Source organism: Anoplophora glabripennis, unplaced genomic scaffold (genome assembly GCF_000390285.2).
Source record: "Anoplophora glabripennis isolate ALB-LARVAE unplaced genomic scaffold, Agla_2.0 scaffold63, whole genome shotgun sequence".
NCBI classification, from domain to species: Eukaryota; Metazoa; Arthropoda; class Insecta; order Coleoptera; family Cerambycidae; genus Anoplophora; species Anoplophora glabripennis.
In genome coordinates, this window is record NW_019416222.1 from 645,582 (window position 1) to 665,001 (window position 19,420).

At 30.6% G+C, this 19,420-nt stretch overlaps 1 protein-coding gene across 4 annotated transcripts in view; it reads right to left on the bottom strand.

The window, feature by feature from the left end:
* LOC108903722 (MDS1 and EVI1 complex locus protein EVI1-like) overlaps positions 1-19,420 on the bottom strand; it is a 314,040-nt gene that overhangs the window by 130,934 nt on the left and 163,686 nt on the right. For 3 of the 4 annotated variants that reach the window (XM_018706005.1, XM_018706008.1, XM_018706007.1), the window contains exon 2: positions 8,213-8,664. In XM_018706005.1, coding sequence (XP_018561521.1) covers positions 8,213-8,664 — 452 coding nt within the window. The remainder of the gene's footprint in view (positions 1-8,212; positions 8,665-19,420) is intronic. The other variant, XM_018706006.1, reaches the window with a different exon arrangement.

Sequence of the window (19,420 nt, forward strand, 5' to 3'; positions counted from 1 at the left end):
GTAAAATGATCGAATTGAAGGTAGTAAATTGTACATATACGTACGAAATAATTATTTCTTTTATCAAGTCAAATTCAAAAATGATTTTAAATTAAGGGGTCGCTGAATTCGAATACCGAAGTTAGTTCATGTTCAAAGTTATTCCAAGGTCAACTCTTGTTTTTTTTCATCGTAATACAGTTTTTATCTGCACATTCTGAAAGAATAAAAAATTTACGTTCAGACAAGAGGTTGTTATTTGTTAGGATCATTTTCAAGGTTATTTGAAGGTCAACTCTTGTTTTTTTAAGGTAATACGATTTCTGGCCTCGGATTCTGAAATAGCGATACATTTTACGTTCAGGGACGTGCCTGAGTTATTTTCTCATTCTCTAAATCATTTGAAGGCTCTCTCTCGAACTTCTCAGGTTGGTATCTCGTCAAGATGGCTAAGTATCGGGAAAAAACCTCTGCAATAGTTATTTGGGTCACTGGAAACCACCATTTGGTGACCTTGTACTCATATTCAAGGTTATTTTAAGGTGAACTCTTGTTTTTTGAAGGTAATACCTCTGAATGCCGTAGGATGGATCATGCCACACATCTGCAGTATACTCGGAGGTAGCAGGATTTAAGATATCCTCACCAATTATGCTAAGCTGAGAATATGTAGGTCCAAATTCTCGAATAAGAAGTGCGCTGTCATTTTTATGCCTTCGGTCTCATGAAAACCAAATCTCACGGATACGAAAATCATAGTGCTTTTTATTAAAATGACCTGCAAGGTCAAATTTAAAGTCACCTTCACGATTCCACTCTCAAACTCTCCTTTAATGACGACATCGTGCTTCAAAATTAATTATAGATGCATTCTTCAATTCAAAATCACTGGATTTCTTTAGGAGATGAATAGAAAAACAGGCAGATCGCTGGGAAGCAATCGTTACATAAGGTTGGGTAAATATTTTCGTACTCCACTGGTGCAGTGACTGCAATAACTGATGATGATTGACGCCACTGAACAATATTATCTTCTCAAATTTAATTGTAAACGATAATAATCTCAAATAATAATTATTTTGGTACAATTCAACAATTTGTAAAGATTTTATGTATCAATGAATAATAATATTTTAGAATAATTGAGATGATTTTAATAGACAATATAGTTTTACATAATCATGTCATAAAATATAATCGGTACACCTAAAATCGAAGCAATTTGTTTCAGTTGGGGCTTAATTTTTTCAATAAACATTATTTAATTTATTTATTAATTTACATACAAAATTTCATCTCAATGTCGTCTTGGATTCAGAAGGTAGGTACTTAGATTTTTTTAACCGAAACTGCATAGGCAAGTATATAACTAAATGTCGTTCAAATTGGATGAGGAAAGTGAAAGTACAATTTATGTTTAACTAAAAAGGCTCAAGATATTCATTCTAAAGAACAGATCAAATATTACAATTTCCATGTTTTTAAAAAATTGTATTAATTAAAAAGCAGAATAAAATAACTTACTCGTTCTGAATAGTTCACCATGATTACCTAATACCTATCTAATCAGGTTTTCATAGTCTTCTATCTGCCAAAGTTAACTGAAAATATTTGCTGTTATAAAAACAAGAATTTAAGTATAGGTATTTTCAAAATAAATATGGTGATAGTAAGTCATCAATATACATGGTGTAGGATGTATTTAAATGAAGTAACACAAATGCTGCCAAATAATCTAGATTCCAAAATACCCCATCGACGCCAATAACTATTTTGAAAATTCAAAAGGAATATATTTTAGTTTATCCAAACAGTTTTCTGTTTATTCAACTGTGTAATAAGTTTACTTTAGAATAAAAATTAATTTGAAAATTACTCGGTGTCTCCCAGTATCTCCGCCACTGGCTGATACCACTGTATACAAGTTCAAGGTATTTTTATCTTTATTTGATTAAGTCGCCTGTCCAAGTCTCATTGGTCTACGTCAAACATCGTTTGAGATATATGCATGCATATTTGTGATTTTTTTAAGAACATGGTAAACACCTGTAACTGTAAGATAGAATTCGTGCTACCTCATTTAAATACACCCTGTATAAATTAAAATATCTCAAAAGATGATAGATATAATTGGAACATGATATCTACCACCCCCTTTTAAAGAGATACAGGTTTACAACTTTTTAATTGTCCAATACATATATCGTTCTTAATTTAAGAGATATAGACATACAGAGATACAGAAAAAATTAAAATGTTTCTCATGGCTACCTGACTTATTTATTAAAATTATAATTATATTCAATATTTTGGTTATTTATTTATGAAAACCCCATAAATTATACAACGTTATAAAGATAATTTTCCTCTTCTAATGAGGAAAAAAATTAATATGGTGTCCGTAACAAAAACAAAAGTTAACTACGGCTAAGCACACATTTTTGGAGATACGTTAATACTGACAGCAAAAAACGATTCCTCACATCATTTAATATCAAACTACACATTTTTGATCTTAAATTTTGAAAACCAGCTGAAGTATGTTTAAAAAAAGAAATAGCACATTCATATAACGGTTTTCTTCGAATATCTTCGGAATTTTCTAAAAAAAAAACTAATCCGTGATCGTCATAAAATTCTGCACGTTTGTGCTCATTTAACCATTTCTGTATCTCTTAAAATAAGAAAGATACCTGTATTGGACAATTAAAAAGTTGTAACCCTTATGCAGAGAAGTTTATGAAGTGGTTTTAAAAGTGGTTTTAAAAAAGTTGATAATTTTTCGACATACCATCCGTCCTGAAAATATCGGGAGACAATCTACGACATCCCTGTGTATTTAAAAAATACTTGCTACATTAAAATCTTTTCCTGAGATGCGTAATAAAAAATGACTGCCACTCACACTAACATTAATAAATAAATGGAATAACACAAGATTATCTGAATACACATTTTTCAGAAATTTAATTTTCTGATTACATGATTTCTTTGTTTTAATTGTAACTACTCTTCACATGCGTATTTTTCAAATTATTAGTAATAAAATGCAAGAATAGTTGTATTATTTTATTATTGTCGGAGCAATTGACACTCTTAGTAGTTAGTGAATAAATAGGCAAAATCTTGGTACCACGAAATCCCTTACATAAATGAAAATACTGCTGTGTCGGTACAACAGCTTCTACACGAATTATACAAGGGAGCACTTCAAATATAAAATTTGCATTTAGTTCGCTTTGTTGTGTATTCATACCACTTGTCAATCAAAGATCATGCGAAATTGACAACTTCGATCCTCTCAGATGAATTTGCAAGCAACACAAAGACATTGTAATTGCATTTTAAAAAGTGCATTCGAAATTTTCTCATCCATAAGTACCACTCGATTACGATTCTGTCAATATTCCACCAATTTATTTGAAGTAAACAATATTACTAAAATAATCAGATACAACTAATGAAAAACTTCTTATTTGATAGTTAGCCAATACTTTTTGGAAATTTAAACACATCGTGTAATTGGAATAAAATGAAAAAACATCTAAATAGTGTAAGGACATTTACATACAAACTCGACCGTTTTCCCTTATAATATGAAAATTTTAATTATATTAAATATAAAAAATGAATTCTTACCAAAAATTGAGGTATATAACGGTCTGTGCTAGATATTATGTAAGACTTAACAAATAGATCACCACACTAGAATATCTCACACCTTCAGTAGTTTGTTTTGAGGAACACACCAACAAAACAAACAGACACAAGTTTAGTCGGTAAATATATATATATGCATGTGCATATCTTATCAATTTTATCAATATACTTTGCAGCAGTTTTTAATGCATAGAACTATTTGTTAACTTTAAAGTAAAGTTTGTTTCTATCCTACTGGAATTTTGCAATAGCTTATAGCCTTAGTAACGTACAATTCTATTTTGCTCTATTTGCTGAAGAGTTCATATTTTATAGTACTGAAAATATTTTTCTTTCTGAAACAATTATGTAACTGTTAGTTCAATAAAAGGAAGTTCTAAGTAAATTCTGTCTGAAAATTCAGTGAATACATCAATACCAGGTGTGGAATTGATTGATAGGGAGCCTAAAACCCCTTTTTCAATACAAACTCTTCACGTTGTCACCGGTTGCAGTCTGCGAAAGATCGGGATGTTCAGAGTTCTACATAAACACAATCGCCTTTGGTTAAGTTTGCATAAAATTAGTCAAAATAGACAAAATTATAAAAATATTTTCGTAATTTATTCATATCCATAACCGTTGGTAGATTTACAGTGTCGCTTTATTTAACATTTAAACAAATGTGGTAAAATTAAAATGAAACGGAAACAGATTACTTATAGGTGACATTTTTTAATAATGTATCTTTAAAAATAAAAAATGTAGCCATTATTATTTTGTAATATTTTTAGAAAGAATATCTTTTTTTACATGGTACTTATTTAAAGTACAAAGTATACATATTTAAATTTAAAAACCCCCTTTTTTATAGTGATGTCTTTATCCTTCATTGTTTGAAGTTAAAAATGGACCAAATACGTAAAATGTATTATATATGTTCAATTCATTTACATTTTTGTATATCAAAACCATTACAAGTATGTGAATTTTTGACAATATTTTTAATCAATAATATATCAGTAAAAATTATTTATCAGTAAATAAAAAAATAAATAAATTTAGTCCACCTATTTGTTTAAAATCCATCAGCAAAAATTGAATCTTTTGTCTGCGTTATCAGTTAGTAAGCTTTACGATGATCTCGTTTTAGTATTATAACTAGCATTGTTTATTTTTTATTTCTGAAGCTACAGTCCTTGGTGGGCTTATGAATACGAGACGAATTGTGGCAAGGAATAGAGGAAAATTATAACCTTCTCAGGAAAAGTCATGTCATGAAATGTTCCTCTATAAACAGATTAGATGTCAAAAGTGTATCGATGCGAAAGGACTTCGTTTTGGACAATTATTGTAAGACTTGTTACTTAATTACTTACTCGACCTATTTGCTAATGTTATTTTATTATTTAGTTTTGATATTTTTTCCAGAAATAAAATTATTTCTACAAAAAACCACCAGTGGCGTATTCTTTTCTTGGAAAAAGTTGGCGGACGCTTTAGTAGCACGTCTCTGGTTAAAACCAGGAGGTTTTAACGGATTAATTTATTAGGAAAATTCAAATAAACGTAAAAACAAGTCCAAATATCTCCTAAACGGCTGCTACTATTAAAAAACACCAAGAGACATTTTTCATTCATTTAACGTAACAGTATCTGAATGTAACATTATTTCTACAAAAAAACGCCATTGGCGTTCTAGCATTGTATTTTATTTAAAATTATGAAAATTTATCATATATTATCTGAACCGCGATTGGGACAACACGACCTTGACATACCCAGTAAGAGTTTTTTGTTACACTTATGGCTTTTATACCTCTTCAATATTAGATTCATTAACTTTAGCCCTGTCATATATGCAGACATGTTAAAGTGTTATCCTTGGTGTCAAAATTTTTTATTTATTGGTAATTGTTAGTTAGAAAATATTACTTCGTTGTTTACTGTGTGTACTGCTTTCTTCCTATAATCATGAATGTTTTTTTTGTGAAAAATTATCTTTAACAATTTGAGGTACCTATACTCCGCGGTCGAAATTATAGAGAGTGACTCATCGCTAGCTTTTGGACTAGTAAGGGGGATGAAGCGTGCCGGGAACGAAAATCCATTGGCGTGTCTGCATAAAAGGCAACAAAATATAGAAAATAATGAAAAAAGATAATAAAACATAATATCTAATATTTTTTTACGGTTTGCTATAACCGGCACTTTGATCCATTTTAATTATTACAGCATTTTAAAACGTCCCAGTAGTTTTTTTAATTTATAAATTTATTATAGGCATGGAATTAGACCCCTCGTCTACGCTTATGCTATGACGTTTCTCAGGACGGATAAATCAAGTCCGTTTACACCCACTAAAAAATCATTTCCCTATTCCCTAATACGTACAAAAGACAGAGATAGAATATAGATTGACGTTCAGTGTACCTCAGTTTATAGACGATTATAGATTCTATCGATGTGCGTAGCGAGCGGCACAAAGATAAATAATATTGAACCGTATAAAAATCATTTTATATTTTATAAGCATTATGGTAATAGTGTGTTTCAACAGCAATATACAGATTTTGTTAGCATTTATTTAACACAGTTATTAATTATTAATATGTTTTAAAAAATAGTAGTAAACGTAAATACAGCATTTTAAATACAGTTTCTTCGTAATCTGTGACACAAATTGTGGTTTCTATATAAATTTAGTCAACAATGTACATTTTTTATATAATTTATTTCTACATGTACGTACGAAGTACGTCACATTTTTAAAAGCACTAAAGACTACAAAACTGTGTTTTCGAGATAAATGGAAAAATGTCATCCCATCATGTTCACATAGTTTTCTTCTATGTTTTTTTCTATATCTTCAAATAAACCATATATTTTAATTAAAATTATGTAATTATTCATTTTTGATGAAGCTATTAAAATTTGGTTAAACATAGATACGTAACTAGAGGAGCGATATCTATTGTAGAATAGTTATATACCAGAAAGTTCGTTAAATCTAATCACAAATTTCCTGAATATGTCCCAATTTCACACCCCAGCGGAGAGGATTATTCCTCCCTTATTTTAGGAAATAATATACAAATACTGCAGCCTCGCACCCCACGATCGGAAACTAACCCCATTCACACGATCGTAACTAGATCTTTTCATATAAAATCTAAATAAAGTGTTATTTTAACAATTTGTACACCACTTTGTGTCAACGGAATTGGCCACTTACAACAATGAAACGAAATGCCATTGTACGGAATAGCTATCAATTTTTACGTTGACGGGAAAGTGTTAGTTTTGAAAGGAGTTAGAATTGCACAAAAAAAGGTCCTAAATGTCGTATACGGTTTCACCTTTTCTGCAGTTCCGATTTCCATTGATTTAGTTATTTTTGTAAAACTGTTCCAAACATAAGGAGAAATTATGGAACTTTTTCTGAATTTAAATTCAAGACATTTTTTAAATACGACGAAAAAATTAGAAAATATTTTTTCTTGTATTGAGCAGTAATGCATTTGTTTATAGAAATAATTTAATGAAAGTCGTTAATTACAATGGTTATTGAAATTGGGTCGATTTGACAATTTTTTATGATTACACAGGCCGACAAAATTTGGCCGATCGTCTAACTCAGAAACCAGAATATCCTGTTACGAAGGATTTTGGTGGGCTGAATTCGAATCCGAGGTCCAAAGGACCCCGCACAAACCTTATGGGAAACTCCGTTCGGTCAATTTTAATGAAATTTTGGGAATAGGTTGTTTTTGTTATGAGGAACAAAAGTCTTCATGGGCTCAAAGTTCGCTAATGGACAGTTTCCGAGATATTCGATGTTAAATGTTGATAATGCGAATGCATGACAAGCACGTGTTTAAATACTTATTAGTCGCGTAAAAGCTGGATGAAGCTTAAAAACTGTATAATACGTATATATTCGTCTATATAGTGCATATTCATTCGTTTGTGTGTGTATGTGTGTGTGCGTGTGCGTGCGTGCGTGGGTGTATGTGTATACTTTTCATAAACAAATAAACGAAGAGGCTAGGAGTAATGCTATAGTAATACTTCTATATTCACGTGCAATCTGAACAATTTGAACAATTTTATAATTTCAAAGGTCTTTGATCTTTAATAGTTTATGATATTTCTGTAGTTCCGCGTCAAGTAATAATTAAATGTTACGGAATTTTTTTGTTAATCAGTTCCAACTGGTACTATTTATCTTAGTTCATAACGTCTTCTATCGTTTTTTAAGGCATCTTGTACATCCAAATATGCATTACTACTGCAAATTGTTTTCTCTGTATTACCATAATTTATTTAAAAGAGATATTGTCTAACTTCCTTCATTCATTTTAGAATTAATTACAGAAACCGAAAAACCATAGTGCGTTTAGCACAATCATAAAATCACGGCAGTAAATGTGTTCATGATTCATCCAGGACGAACAAAAAGTAAAACTAATTGCATCTTCGTTAATCGATGATCACTTTCGGTGATTTACAACCTAAATTTCATTCACATTGGATGATGATCATTCAAACTGGCCAACAAAAAAAATACCATATAAACACATTTGTCACTTACCTCCCATGCAAACCTGGCGTCTTGCGGAATGCTAGCCCACTTCCCCTGAAAAGGTCCATACCGGGCGCCTTTGTTGATGGTAGTCTTTGCGAATACTCCATTCTCCCTCAACTCCAGTTCACCGGGCAACGTCCCGCTAGCTAGAATCACTTCTCTGGCCCTCAGATAGAAGATATCAACCTTTCCATTGGTTTGTTTACTTTCACTGCAATATTTCTGACGATCCTCCTCGATTCTGGACTTCTCGAACAGTTCCTCGGGAAGCTTCGTGGGTATTTTCCTACTTTCTGCGATCATATCCTCTGGGGAAGAGTAGATACTGTTTACGTAGTCATTGGTAGGGTAGTGTTGCAACGTTGATTCAGTTTGGGGCGGGACCATCGCCCTTTCCATGGAATGCTCTTGGAGGTCCAAGATCTGGGAGGAAACTTCTATTTCATCTTCAGAACCTTCTGGAAAAGTAGAAACACGTTAATATGAAAAATATAGTATACACGAGATAAAGTACAAATGATTAGAATCAAGAAAAAAATGCAATATCTAAAAATTTATATATGAATAAATACAGTATTATAAAAACTGCTTCATTTTAATAGCAATCTGGGGTAGATGACTCAAGACGCACTAAGTTTAGACAAACACTAAAGACAGATATCTGAGCTGAATTATAATGTAAATTGAAGCCATTAGTTCATTCAAAATTCATTACTGCCAACACCACGTATCTACATATTACAGTATCTTCAGCACTCAATAAATTCGATTTTCTTGAGTTGGTGCTTCAGAAATTTCCAAAAAAAAAATCACTAACTGGGACTCTAGATCAAATATCAATCAAGGTACGTTCATATGTTTCGTGTGTTTATGTTTGCTATTTGTAATTGTTTTGTAGTATTTGCCAGTATTCCTGTGCTTATTTACAAAATAACTATTGAGTTGAAAAAAAAAAAAACAGAATTTCGTGAAGTCATGATGATTTTTACGTAAGTTAAACGAATATTTTAAGACCCTGTTTTATTTGTCACATTATTGTAGATTTGTGTAAAAATGCCGCTTACACCGGAACAAAATGCATTCATATTGATAGTACATTTTCGCTGTGGTACACAGAACGCAGATAAAAGTTGGTCTTACTCTTTTTTTAAGCCTTTTCTGATTCGCATAGGATGTTCTTAAAAACCACAAATTAATCCTTATTAAAAGATATAAAGAATATAACTGCATTTGCAAGGGCAAGTTGACAGATAGATTTACTGTTTTAACAGAAAATGTTGAGAGAAGATAATCGACAATGGTGCGAAGTCCTAAGAAACCTATTTCGCAGTTATCTACTCAAACTGACTTACTGTTAATATAGTTTGAGTTATGTATTTTTTTTAACCTACAGATAAGGGTATTCTAGGTTCAAACTAATTTTATTCCGATGTGGTATGAGTACATTTAACTGGTTATGTAAATAGTAAAAATTATAGAACTTAGACTACAGAAAATTCATAACTTTATTGAATCATTGTTACATCTTCAGAAGATAGGTATGTGGGTGGAAGTTTCATTCGGGTCATTTATTACAAATTTCAATAATATAAGTATTTGTTGGCTGAGCAAAAACTTACATTAGCATCGTAAGATTAACTAATTTTTCTAACCTTTTTCAAACAGAAACTACTTTTTTAATTTACATTGGGATAAACATTAAAAATATTTTAGATTAATATGATTATTCTGTATGTAAATCGTAAAAAATGATTTTTTCAATTAAAAAAGAATTACGTTTTGCAAATTAATGTTCAATTTATATAAAAAAATTGCATTGTATACCTACTACACTGAACCATTCTCTGACTTTACAGGAATTTTGAGTTAATCATTGCCTTTAGTGTAAGTTTAGTTGCCTAACAGACGTGATCACATTGGCTTTGATCGTTCTTGTAGACCCTATACATACCCCTTTGCTCTAAAATATTGGTTTCATTATTAATAATAAAATTACTGCTAAATGTTGCTTAAATTTTTCATGTCTATATCAAAATACTAGTGTTTTATTTGACGATATTCGTAGAGGGCGACAAACATTTGTTTTGACAAGAACTCTTGAAAATGCAACCAGCTAGAATACATGAATTCAACCTTCTCTTCATTGACTGCCGAACTCTTCCAAAAACCATAGTTTCCTTTAGGCTACATTATTAATTTCAAATATATCAATAATGCTGACAATTGACTAAAAATTTTCATCACCCTGTATCTTCAAAAGAAAACAGTTTTCCGAGTATCATTAAAAGACAAAATATTCTAAAAATTAGTTAGATTGTATTGTACAAGTGTACCAATTACGTCCATAACTACACTAAAATCTATTTATTGGATTTAAATTGATCTTGTACCAACATGTTCAAGAAATCTAATAACACCGTTTGTTTTCAAGTAACAAGACTATATTTATATTATGCACAACTATCAGCAAAAACTGTCTTTTCCTAATTTTTCCTTGCAAAATAGAATACTAATAGCTATTTGTTTTTTAGTGAATACCAATACAAGCTATAAAGCATATTTAAATTTATAGAAAATAATTTTCAAAAGCAATTCAATTTTCGATTTATTCCAATTTGTAAAATGTAAAACTGATTAAGGATTATAAACATATACTAAAATCATTATGAGTTTCTGTTGATTTATTTGACAGAATCCAACTTACAATACAATTTTCCTTATAGAAAGCGGGTTGTGAAAGCTGCGAAATAATGCAATGTATCTCCTCTAAAGTACTACTTGTATTAGTGTTGTCATTAGCGTTACATACTGAATTTGTCGATGCCGGTTTCGTCATCTTTAAAAATCTAGTTCCAGCTTTAATAACATAACGAGTAAAAACAGTAGAGTGAACAGTGAGTGGAATTTAACTCTAGCGTCCCCTACGGAGTCTCATCTTTTTTCAGGTAAGTTCATTCAATTTTTCTCTTTTAATTAGAAAGGGATACAGCTTACTCTAATATTATTCCTTTCAAGTAACAAAAAAAATGCATTGTTACAAGAGAAAAAAAATAATATTCATCTTAAATTCATAGGTAGAGAACGGTTGTTATAGTTACCTTTATCATAAACTTTCTAGTTGCCGAAAAATGAAGATGTGCTTAATATTGAATAAAAATGGTATGATCTTAATTTGAATTTATAACACTCTATCTCTTTGGAAATAAAGGAATTTTTATCTCGTTACTCGTAATAGGAATTGTATCTTCATGAATAATATTGGAAATACAATAGAAACTAATTTAGGAGCTAGAGAAAGCCAAAATTTTTCTTCAAACTCCAGAAACAATAATTCTACAGTTGAAATACTTATACTTATAGGAACTTATCTTTGCAGTTTTGGCAATTAATCATATTTCCCTTTTTAGAAATATTTACATTGGAATGGCATTTTTCAAAAACATTGATGTACTATATCTTGAAACGAATCAATATCAAATTCAGTTATATTTGAATTATCTCATTTGATCTAAGGAATTTTTCATTAACCTTATTACTTTTTCAATTAAATTAATATACAACTTGTTACGAAATTAAAGTTTGGACTAAACATTTATCATCTGACAATATCGTTTAAAATTTTGACGCGTAAACGTGAAACAAAGATCCAAATCAAACTAATTTAAGTTCCTCTTATTTGCGGAGCTGTTCTAGCAAGTCCCGATCGATAAGAACGGTATTGCTTTGTAGTTACGGAAATGATTCCGGTTCTATGATCATATTCGCCGACTGTTTGCCCAGGATTAGGCATCCAATCCTAATGATGCCGCTTTTCGCATGTTCCGGACATTTCGGGGACTTCTAGGCTGCTCGCAGAGATTTATCTGTGGACTGTTCGCAACTTGATAAAAGAGATATTCTCTGTTTATTCGGTTTATTGCGAGTTGACGGTGAGGTGGTTTCGTTTATTGACAAAAGTTAAAGTTAAAAATTTATTTATTATTTATATAATTTTTTAATCCGGCATATTTCGATAAAATTTTCAATTTACCAACAATTTCGAGTAAAATTATAAATAAAATGTATCTATACATAGGTAGGTGTATGTATAATATATCTAAGATAAAGTACACTCTGCAAAAAAATTTACGGAGCAAAAAAGAGTGACCGCAAAAACAGCATATTTTTAGCCTATTTTCTCACCCTTGCCAGAGACCTTAAAAAAATCCTAAAAATATTCTGTATATGTCAAATTATTAGTAATGAAAATTCAAGATGAGCATATTTTTTTAGTTTTTCGAAAAATGTCGAATGTCACCCCTAATTAGGGGTGAAATATATGAATAATATCAATAAGAATAAAAGCAGTTCTTATTGTATTCTTTCTATAAAATAAAATCTTGCAAATAGAAAATAATTTATTTTCATGATTAAATCATCCCCTAAAAACGAAAAAAATCAAAAATTGCTTGAAAAATCTAGGAAAAAAGTACTAGGATATTTTAAATTATTAGAAATTCAAATCGTGTACTTCTCACTGGTATCTATAAGAAAACCACCCCTGTAACGAAGGGGTGAACTACCTCCGAACGTGATAACATACGAAAATATCATAGTGATATAAAGAAATATTTTATAATAGATCTTACTTTTCTTATTAGAAAGATTAAGCTGACTTGACCTAATTATTCCCAAATTTTATAAAAATCAGCCCTCAGAGGGGGTGAAATTATCCCCTAAATATAAAAAAATCAAAAAATATTTGAAAAATCTTGATTTTCAAGTAATTTTTTATTTTTTCTGTATTTAGGGGATGATTTAAGCCCCTTAGCGAATTTAAGGGTGGACTTACAACTATATCACGCCCTCATTAATCATGAAAATAAATTATTTCCTATTTCTAAGATTTTATTTTATAGAAAAAATACAATAAGAATTGCTTTTATTATTATTGATGGCATTTCAGTTTTGTGTCATCATATCAACCCCTAATTAGGGGTGATTTTCGATATTTTTCGAAAAACAAAAAAATATGCTCATCTTGGTTTTTTATTACCAATAATTTGACATATGCAGAATATTTTTAGGATTTTTTAAGGTCTCTGGCAAGGGTGAGAAAATATGCTAACTTTGCGGTCACTCCTTTCAATTTTTTATTATTTTTTTATTTTTGAAAGGCTGTAACTTCGCGAATAATGGTCGTATCGACGAAAAAAAGATCTTGAATCTTGAAGCTTGAAGATTCTAGTTGTGTAATCCTAATGAAACATTTTTTTGCGCATCACTGTCGGCGCAATTTTGAAAAATTATTATTATTTTTTTTAATTAATTATTTAATTTAACACAAAATTGTGAGATAAATCACACAAAAAAAATTCCATCTTAATCATCATTAATAATTATTGGTGTTTAAGAAGCAATAAGCCTGCTCCTTTATTTTTTTATAAAACTTTGACGATTCAGGAAAGGAAAACGGTTCGAACGATCGATTTCAAAATTTACAGGCGTCATTGACATGTACTAAGCTAAAGAAAAACCTAGAAATATTGGTAGGTACTTTTCGCAATATTTGCAAAGTAGTCGATATCTCCATGGGAAATAATCGTACAGAAACTAAAAATACAAAAAAAAATTGGAGTTTAAGAATCAGGCGGCTAAATGACCCTGGTATTGATTAAGCCATAGTGATACTCTACAGAATCTTCAAGCCTCAAGATGATTTTATTTTTTCTGGATACGACCCTTATTCAGTAAGTTTACCTTAACTTTTTTGCCGAATGTAGATAAAACTTCTTGTCTGTTATTGTTTATTTTAATATGAAACAGTATTACGTATTTTATAATATGAAACAGTTCAACTCTTTGTTTTGTAAAAGATTATGTTGTTTAACGCTCATATCTGCCTCACAACATAACTAGGAGTATCAGCGTTTGTTCCTACTATAGTTAAGTAATAACAATCGAGCGTCAAACGTCCATAACCTAGGGCACGTCTACAGTATTGTTATCTTAAGGGTTCAAAGACTCGCCACTGCAATCGCAAAGTCGTGACTAAGACCGAGTTTCAACGAAAAAATATTTTAAAATCCTGTTTTGGTTTCACATTACGTACAGATTGCGTCTCGGGCCTCTGTTTTCAAAAGAAGGAACATCCTCTACGCGATATTTACATCAAATGATATTTCTTTTTTCGAATAGTTCGACAGTGGCGTGCGGAGAAAGCCAAAAAACAGATAAATGATTTTATTCCAAGATGTATGACAAAATGACAGAAATCGACATTCATCTTTTTGATTATACTGTTTATAGTTCAAAATTTATTGGATTTTGAACAATGTTTTATCATATTTGTCTCTAAATCTGTTATTAGTGACATATTGGATTCAGCTATCAAGTTATGAGAGATTTAAAAAATGCTGGAAATATTTTTGCATCCAAAATCAGGGCAATCAAAATTTGCTCGAAATTATGTGAGAAATAGTATAAAACACTGAAATTAACATAATAATGAAAGAATGGTAAAGACGTAAAATTCTAAAACTTCATTAAATTTTAAACATTTTTCATTAAAATTTCTGTTATCCCTGTTGCAAGGTGTACTCGCCAACATAAGTACTCTTAAATATTTATTCTTAACCAGTATTAAAAAAAAGTGTTTAATAAAACTGTATATGATGAAAAATTAAGTGATTTCAATATCATTTAATTTTAGACGTCAGATCAATTAATCAAACAATTTCATCAAATTGTATTCCTATATGTTGATCATTTAACATTTTTGAATATTTATAAAATTAAAGGCACTGACGGTGAATATTACTATTATTCCATTTAAATGTTCAGATATTTAGTATAAAATTTTATTAACTCTAATAACATTTGTAGTTGTATAATCTTTCCCAATCTTTCCCTAAATAGGTAAAACGACATTTGTTATAAACGAAAAATTGCCTTCTAGGATTTAGCTCCAAAATCTGCCATGATTTCAAACCTGGAAAATCCAGTAAGCTTGGAAATTTAAAAAATCTGAATTTATTCATCGATATCGTGTCATTTCTGGTTGTTGTTAAGAAAGGTTTCTCGAAATGAAAAACAGAATGTTTGTAAAAAAAATGTCAATGTCTTACTTTGATTTTTTATTTGACCTCAATTTTTCTCGTCAGTAAGTGCTCTTTTTGTATGAAGCATCACAAAGTGATACTAAGAAAAGCTTCTTATATTGCAAAATTGCGTGTGCAAAATTTTAATGCTCTGTGACTATTTCGAAAGAAAAATTTAAAATCATGCAAACTACCAAAGTAGGACGCTTTGAACATTGGATACAGAAATGGAGGTTTAGTGGTGAAAAATATAAGATTTTTCTAAGGACTTTACGATTTTGATATCATGCCAGGCTGAACCCCAAAAAGTAATTTCTCAACACCGGAATTTTTAACTCTTACAAGAGTTGTTACAACTATTGTGAACACGCTATACATATATCTAAAATATTTACAATAAAATATACCTAGCCACAACTTCTTGTAATTTGAAATAACATAGTTTTATGACCTATTCTACTCGTCACTTCACAGTAGGGGGATGAAATAATACACCTCTTGTAGATTTACTATCAGAATTTTTACGTATTAAAAAGTTTGAGGACAAAAACATTATTTTGGATAGACCTATTAAAAGGAAAAACTTTTTTGTCTTTACAGAAATTCCGCTATTGCTTTTAGTTTTCACACAAAAAAATAAAATTTATTTATCGTAGTAGGCTCCTGTCACCTATTATTGCCAGTTTATTGTTTTGCATTATGCTTAGGACATGTTTAGCTGGTCTTATCATAATAATGTAAGTTTGATCAGATTGATACCTTCCTGATTTTTCATCTGACATTTGCATAACTTTACTTGAATTACAATTTGTTTATTAGAATTTATTAAAACTATTTATAAATTAACATTACAAAATAATAGTACCTTATTTATATTAACAGCAATGTGACTACGTACCGAAATACATACTATATCATAAGTAAAATATCAAACAAATCTTTTGTACGAAAACTAAAAGTTATTTCCAAAGTTGTCTAAGTAAAGACAAAAATGTGTTTTTTTAATTTTTTTTAAAGTACGTACAAATTCTGATAATAAATGTACAATGGTGCATTATTTCAGCTCCTTGCTGTGAGGCGACCACGAGTGGAATAGATTGGAAAAGTGATATTTTGACAATACTTCATTGGAGTTTTCTCAGAACCCACTACTAAAGGGTTCTTAGGGAACGGTAGAATAATCTAAAACCGGCTGAAGAATTCAAAAAAACTTAATAATGTACATGTATAGAGGAAACTTAGTGAATTCATTCGTTATCCTTAAATGGAATAGTTAATTTATGTTTCTCAAAATGGCTCCAATCTCATAGATTTATCACTTATCACCACTAAACTGGGTTAATTAATAATTTAATAATTTGCCGCGCAAATTAAAACATTTTCCCATTTTACGCACACCTTCAGACTGTTAGACTTCCAGTAGCTGAGCCTAATTAAAGACAAGAGGCGGATATCCTATGATACAGACCTTATCTAAATTAACCACAACTTACAAAATGTGTTACCATAAAACCGCAAATTATTGTGCGTCAGGAGATATTATTTAACCATTTTATCGTATCGTTTCAATGAAGAGTTGTTGTTTGAATTAATATATGTTCCTCTCGTGGGTTGTTACTTATTTTCCTCGTTCGTTTTTTATTTTTTGAATCAGAAGTGTTACAGTAATCACTCGATCCTGCTGGTGAATTTTGTTGCACTGAGGTTCAAAATTCTTTTGAAAACAAGACGCATTCTGATGGCAATGAAAAAGTTTTCAAGATAACAACGATTGTAACATATAATGGTATAGTTTAACTAAGTGCATTTCATAGGATCTAACGACACTTAGAGTGTACGATAATTGAATAAACATAGAAATCTAAATAAGTTTGGAATACCTAAATACATTGAAGATGATTTTTTCGAGACAAAACGTCTGAATCTGATTACGTATAAAAATTGATAAGGCCATTCGATAGAGGGCAAAAAGTTGCCACGAGAAAGTGTTCTCCTCTTTTCAATATCACCTCAAAAACGATTTCCAAAATTTCGGTTTTTTCAAATATTTCGAAAACTAATCATGTTAGCCTTGATTTTTTAGAGGCATAATGTTGGTCCACTGATTATGTAACTTTGTCCCCATTTAAGTTACTTCGTATCTCTTACCGTTTCTGAGATCGTTGTAGTGAGAAGTGAATTTGTAATCAATCAATCAACTAAGACTAGTTTCTTTCGATTATATTTTTTTCGAAATTTGTAAGAAACGAAAATTCAAAAAGTATTTACTAATTGCAGAAATAAGTTACACAATTTATCGTGACTAAATTTCTTGTAGATATTAATTTGTCCTAATTGATGTTATAATTGTTAGAAGCAAGAATAAAGAAAAATATGTTTTTGTAATTTCCGCGGCGTATTTTAATTAAAAAAAAACCGCTAAAATTCTAGACAACCTCGTTCGCCCGATTTGAGTGCAACAGACCATCGATGTTCCGATTTGTAGGAGTACAGGCCAGTAACATAAAAAGTAACAAAAAGTATAAATGTTTTTTAATAAATAAGTTTTAAATGCACTCATATAAGAAAACTATAATTATTCCAAACTGGCCCATTGCGATGTCTGTTGGTACCTGTTCTTAAACAGCAATTTTTTAAAATTACATAATAATAACGGTGCATCGTTTAGATAAAAATCTATTAATTTTTATATTTTGTAAACTAGTTTTTGATATATATTATTTCAGTTATTTTATTATTTCATGTGTTACTCATTTAATTCTTCTCTGAATTATTGTAAAAAGGGTAATTTGCACTTGTTTCTGAAGAATTAATCTTTGATAGTTAAAAAAAAATGGCATATTGAAAATAATAAACTGCTTCACGCAATCTTTGAAAACTAACACCTGCCTAAGAACCATTAGCAAACTCAGCATTACAATTTCTAGCTTGTCATAGCTTTCAAATATGTACTTTCTTTAGGTCTATTAAATAAGAAATTGAAATAGACACCGACACTTAATCCGATACTGACAATTGGTAAAAGGATTTGCGCTGAATTAGCCCCCACTTTTTGAGAAAATTAAGAAAATGATTGTGCTTGTGCTGGATTACAATAGCTTTGTGGCACATCGTACTATAAAAATTAAAAAACAAAATTGTTATTGATATAAAAATGTACGTAGCCCCCATTTTGAAAAAAATACTGAACATTTCGCCCTTAAACATATTTCATATATGCCATGATATCCTAGAAAACGCGAAAACATAAATTCCTCATTGGCGAAAAGGTTAATTTTTAAAAATGTGCTAGATTGTGCTAGTTCTTCCGAACGCTGTACCGTTGAGAGAAATTTTTTATACTTCGCTGTTTCCCGGAGAATATGGAAAAAGCTGATTTGATGTTAGCACAATTTCTTGTGTAAGTTAAATATGCGGTTGTGCTTGATTGTGCTAACTTTGTGCCACATCGTGCCCTTGAAAAAATTCATATCTATCTCGATTTCCCGGAAAATGCGGTGAAACCGAAATTTTCTCTCATTTTTTTTTGAGACTGTGCTCATCATTCTGAACATTGTGCCGTCGAGAAAAACTTCATCCAGTACAATAAAAAAATATATGATTTTCACAAAGTGAAAAGTTACGTAGGAAGCACCATTTTGCTATCAAGACAGCTTTTATTTATTCTTTATTCTTACAATACAATACAGGGTGTTAAAAAAAGAGTGTAAAATATCTCAGGAGGTAATAGTATCTTAATAAACATGGGTCCGCAAAGAAACGCTTGCGGAGATATGGACCACTATTCGTTTTTCAAACATTTTATTTTATTAGGAATAAACCGACAAGGAAAGCTTTTAACAAACAAAAAACAAAGTTACAGAAGATGTTCAAAGTGCCCTCCGTCCATTTCCAAGCAGGCACGACATCTTCGTCTCAACGATATTCGAACTCTTGGTTTGGATTTCTTGACACTTTTGATTAATCCGTAGCTGCAGCTCTTCCAGGCTATTTACAGGAGTACCATACACTAATGTCTTCAAATATCCTCAAACAAAGACATCTAGAGGGTTCAGATCAGGCGATCTACCCATCTATGTGGAAAAGGCCATGGAAAAATGAGCTGGAGCACCATCATGCTGGAACCACATTTTTT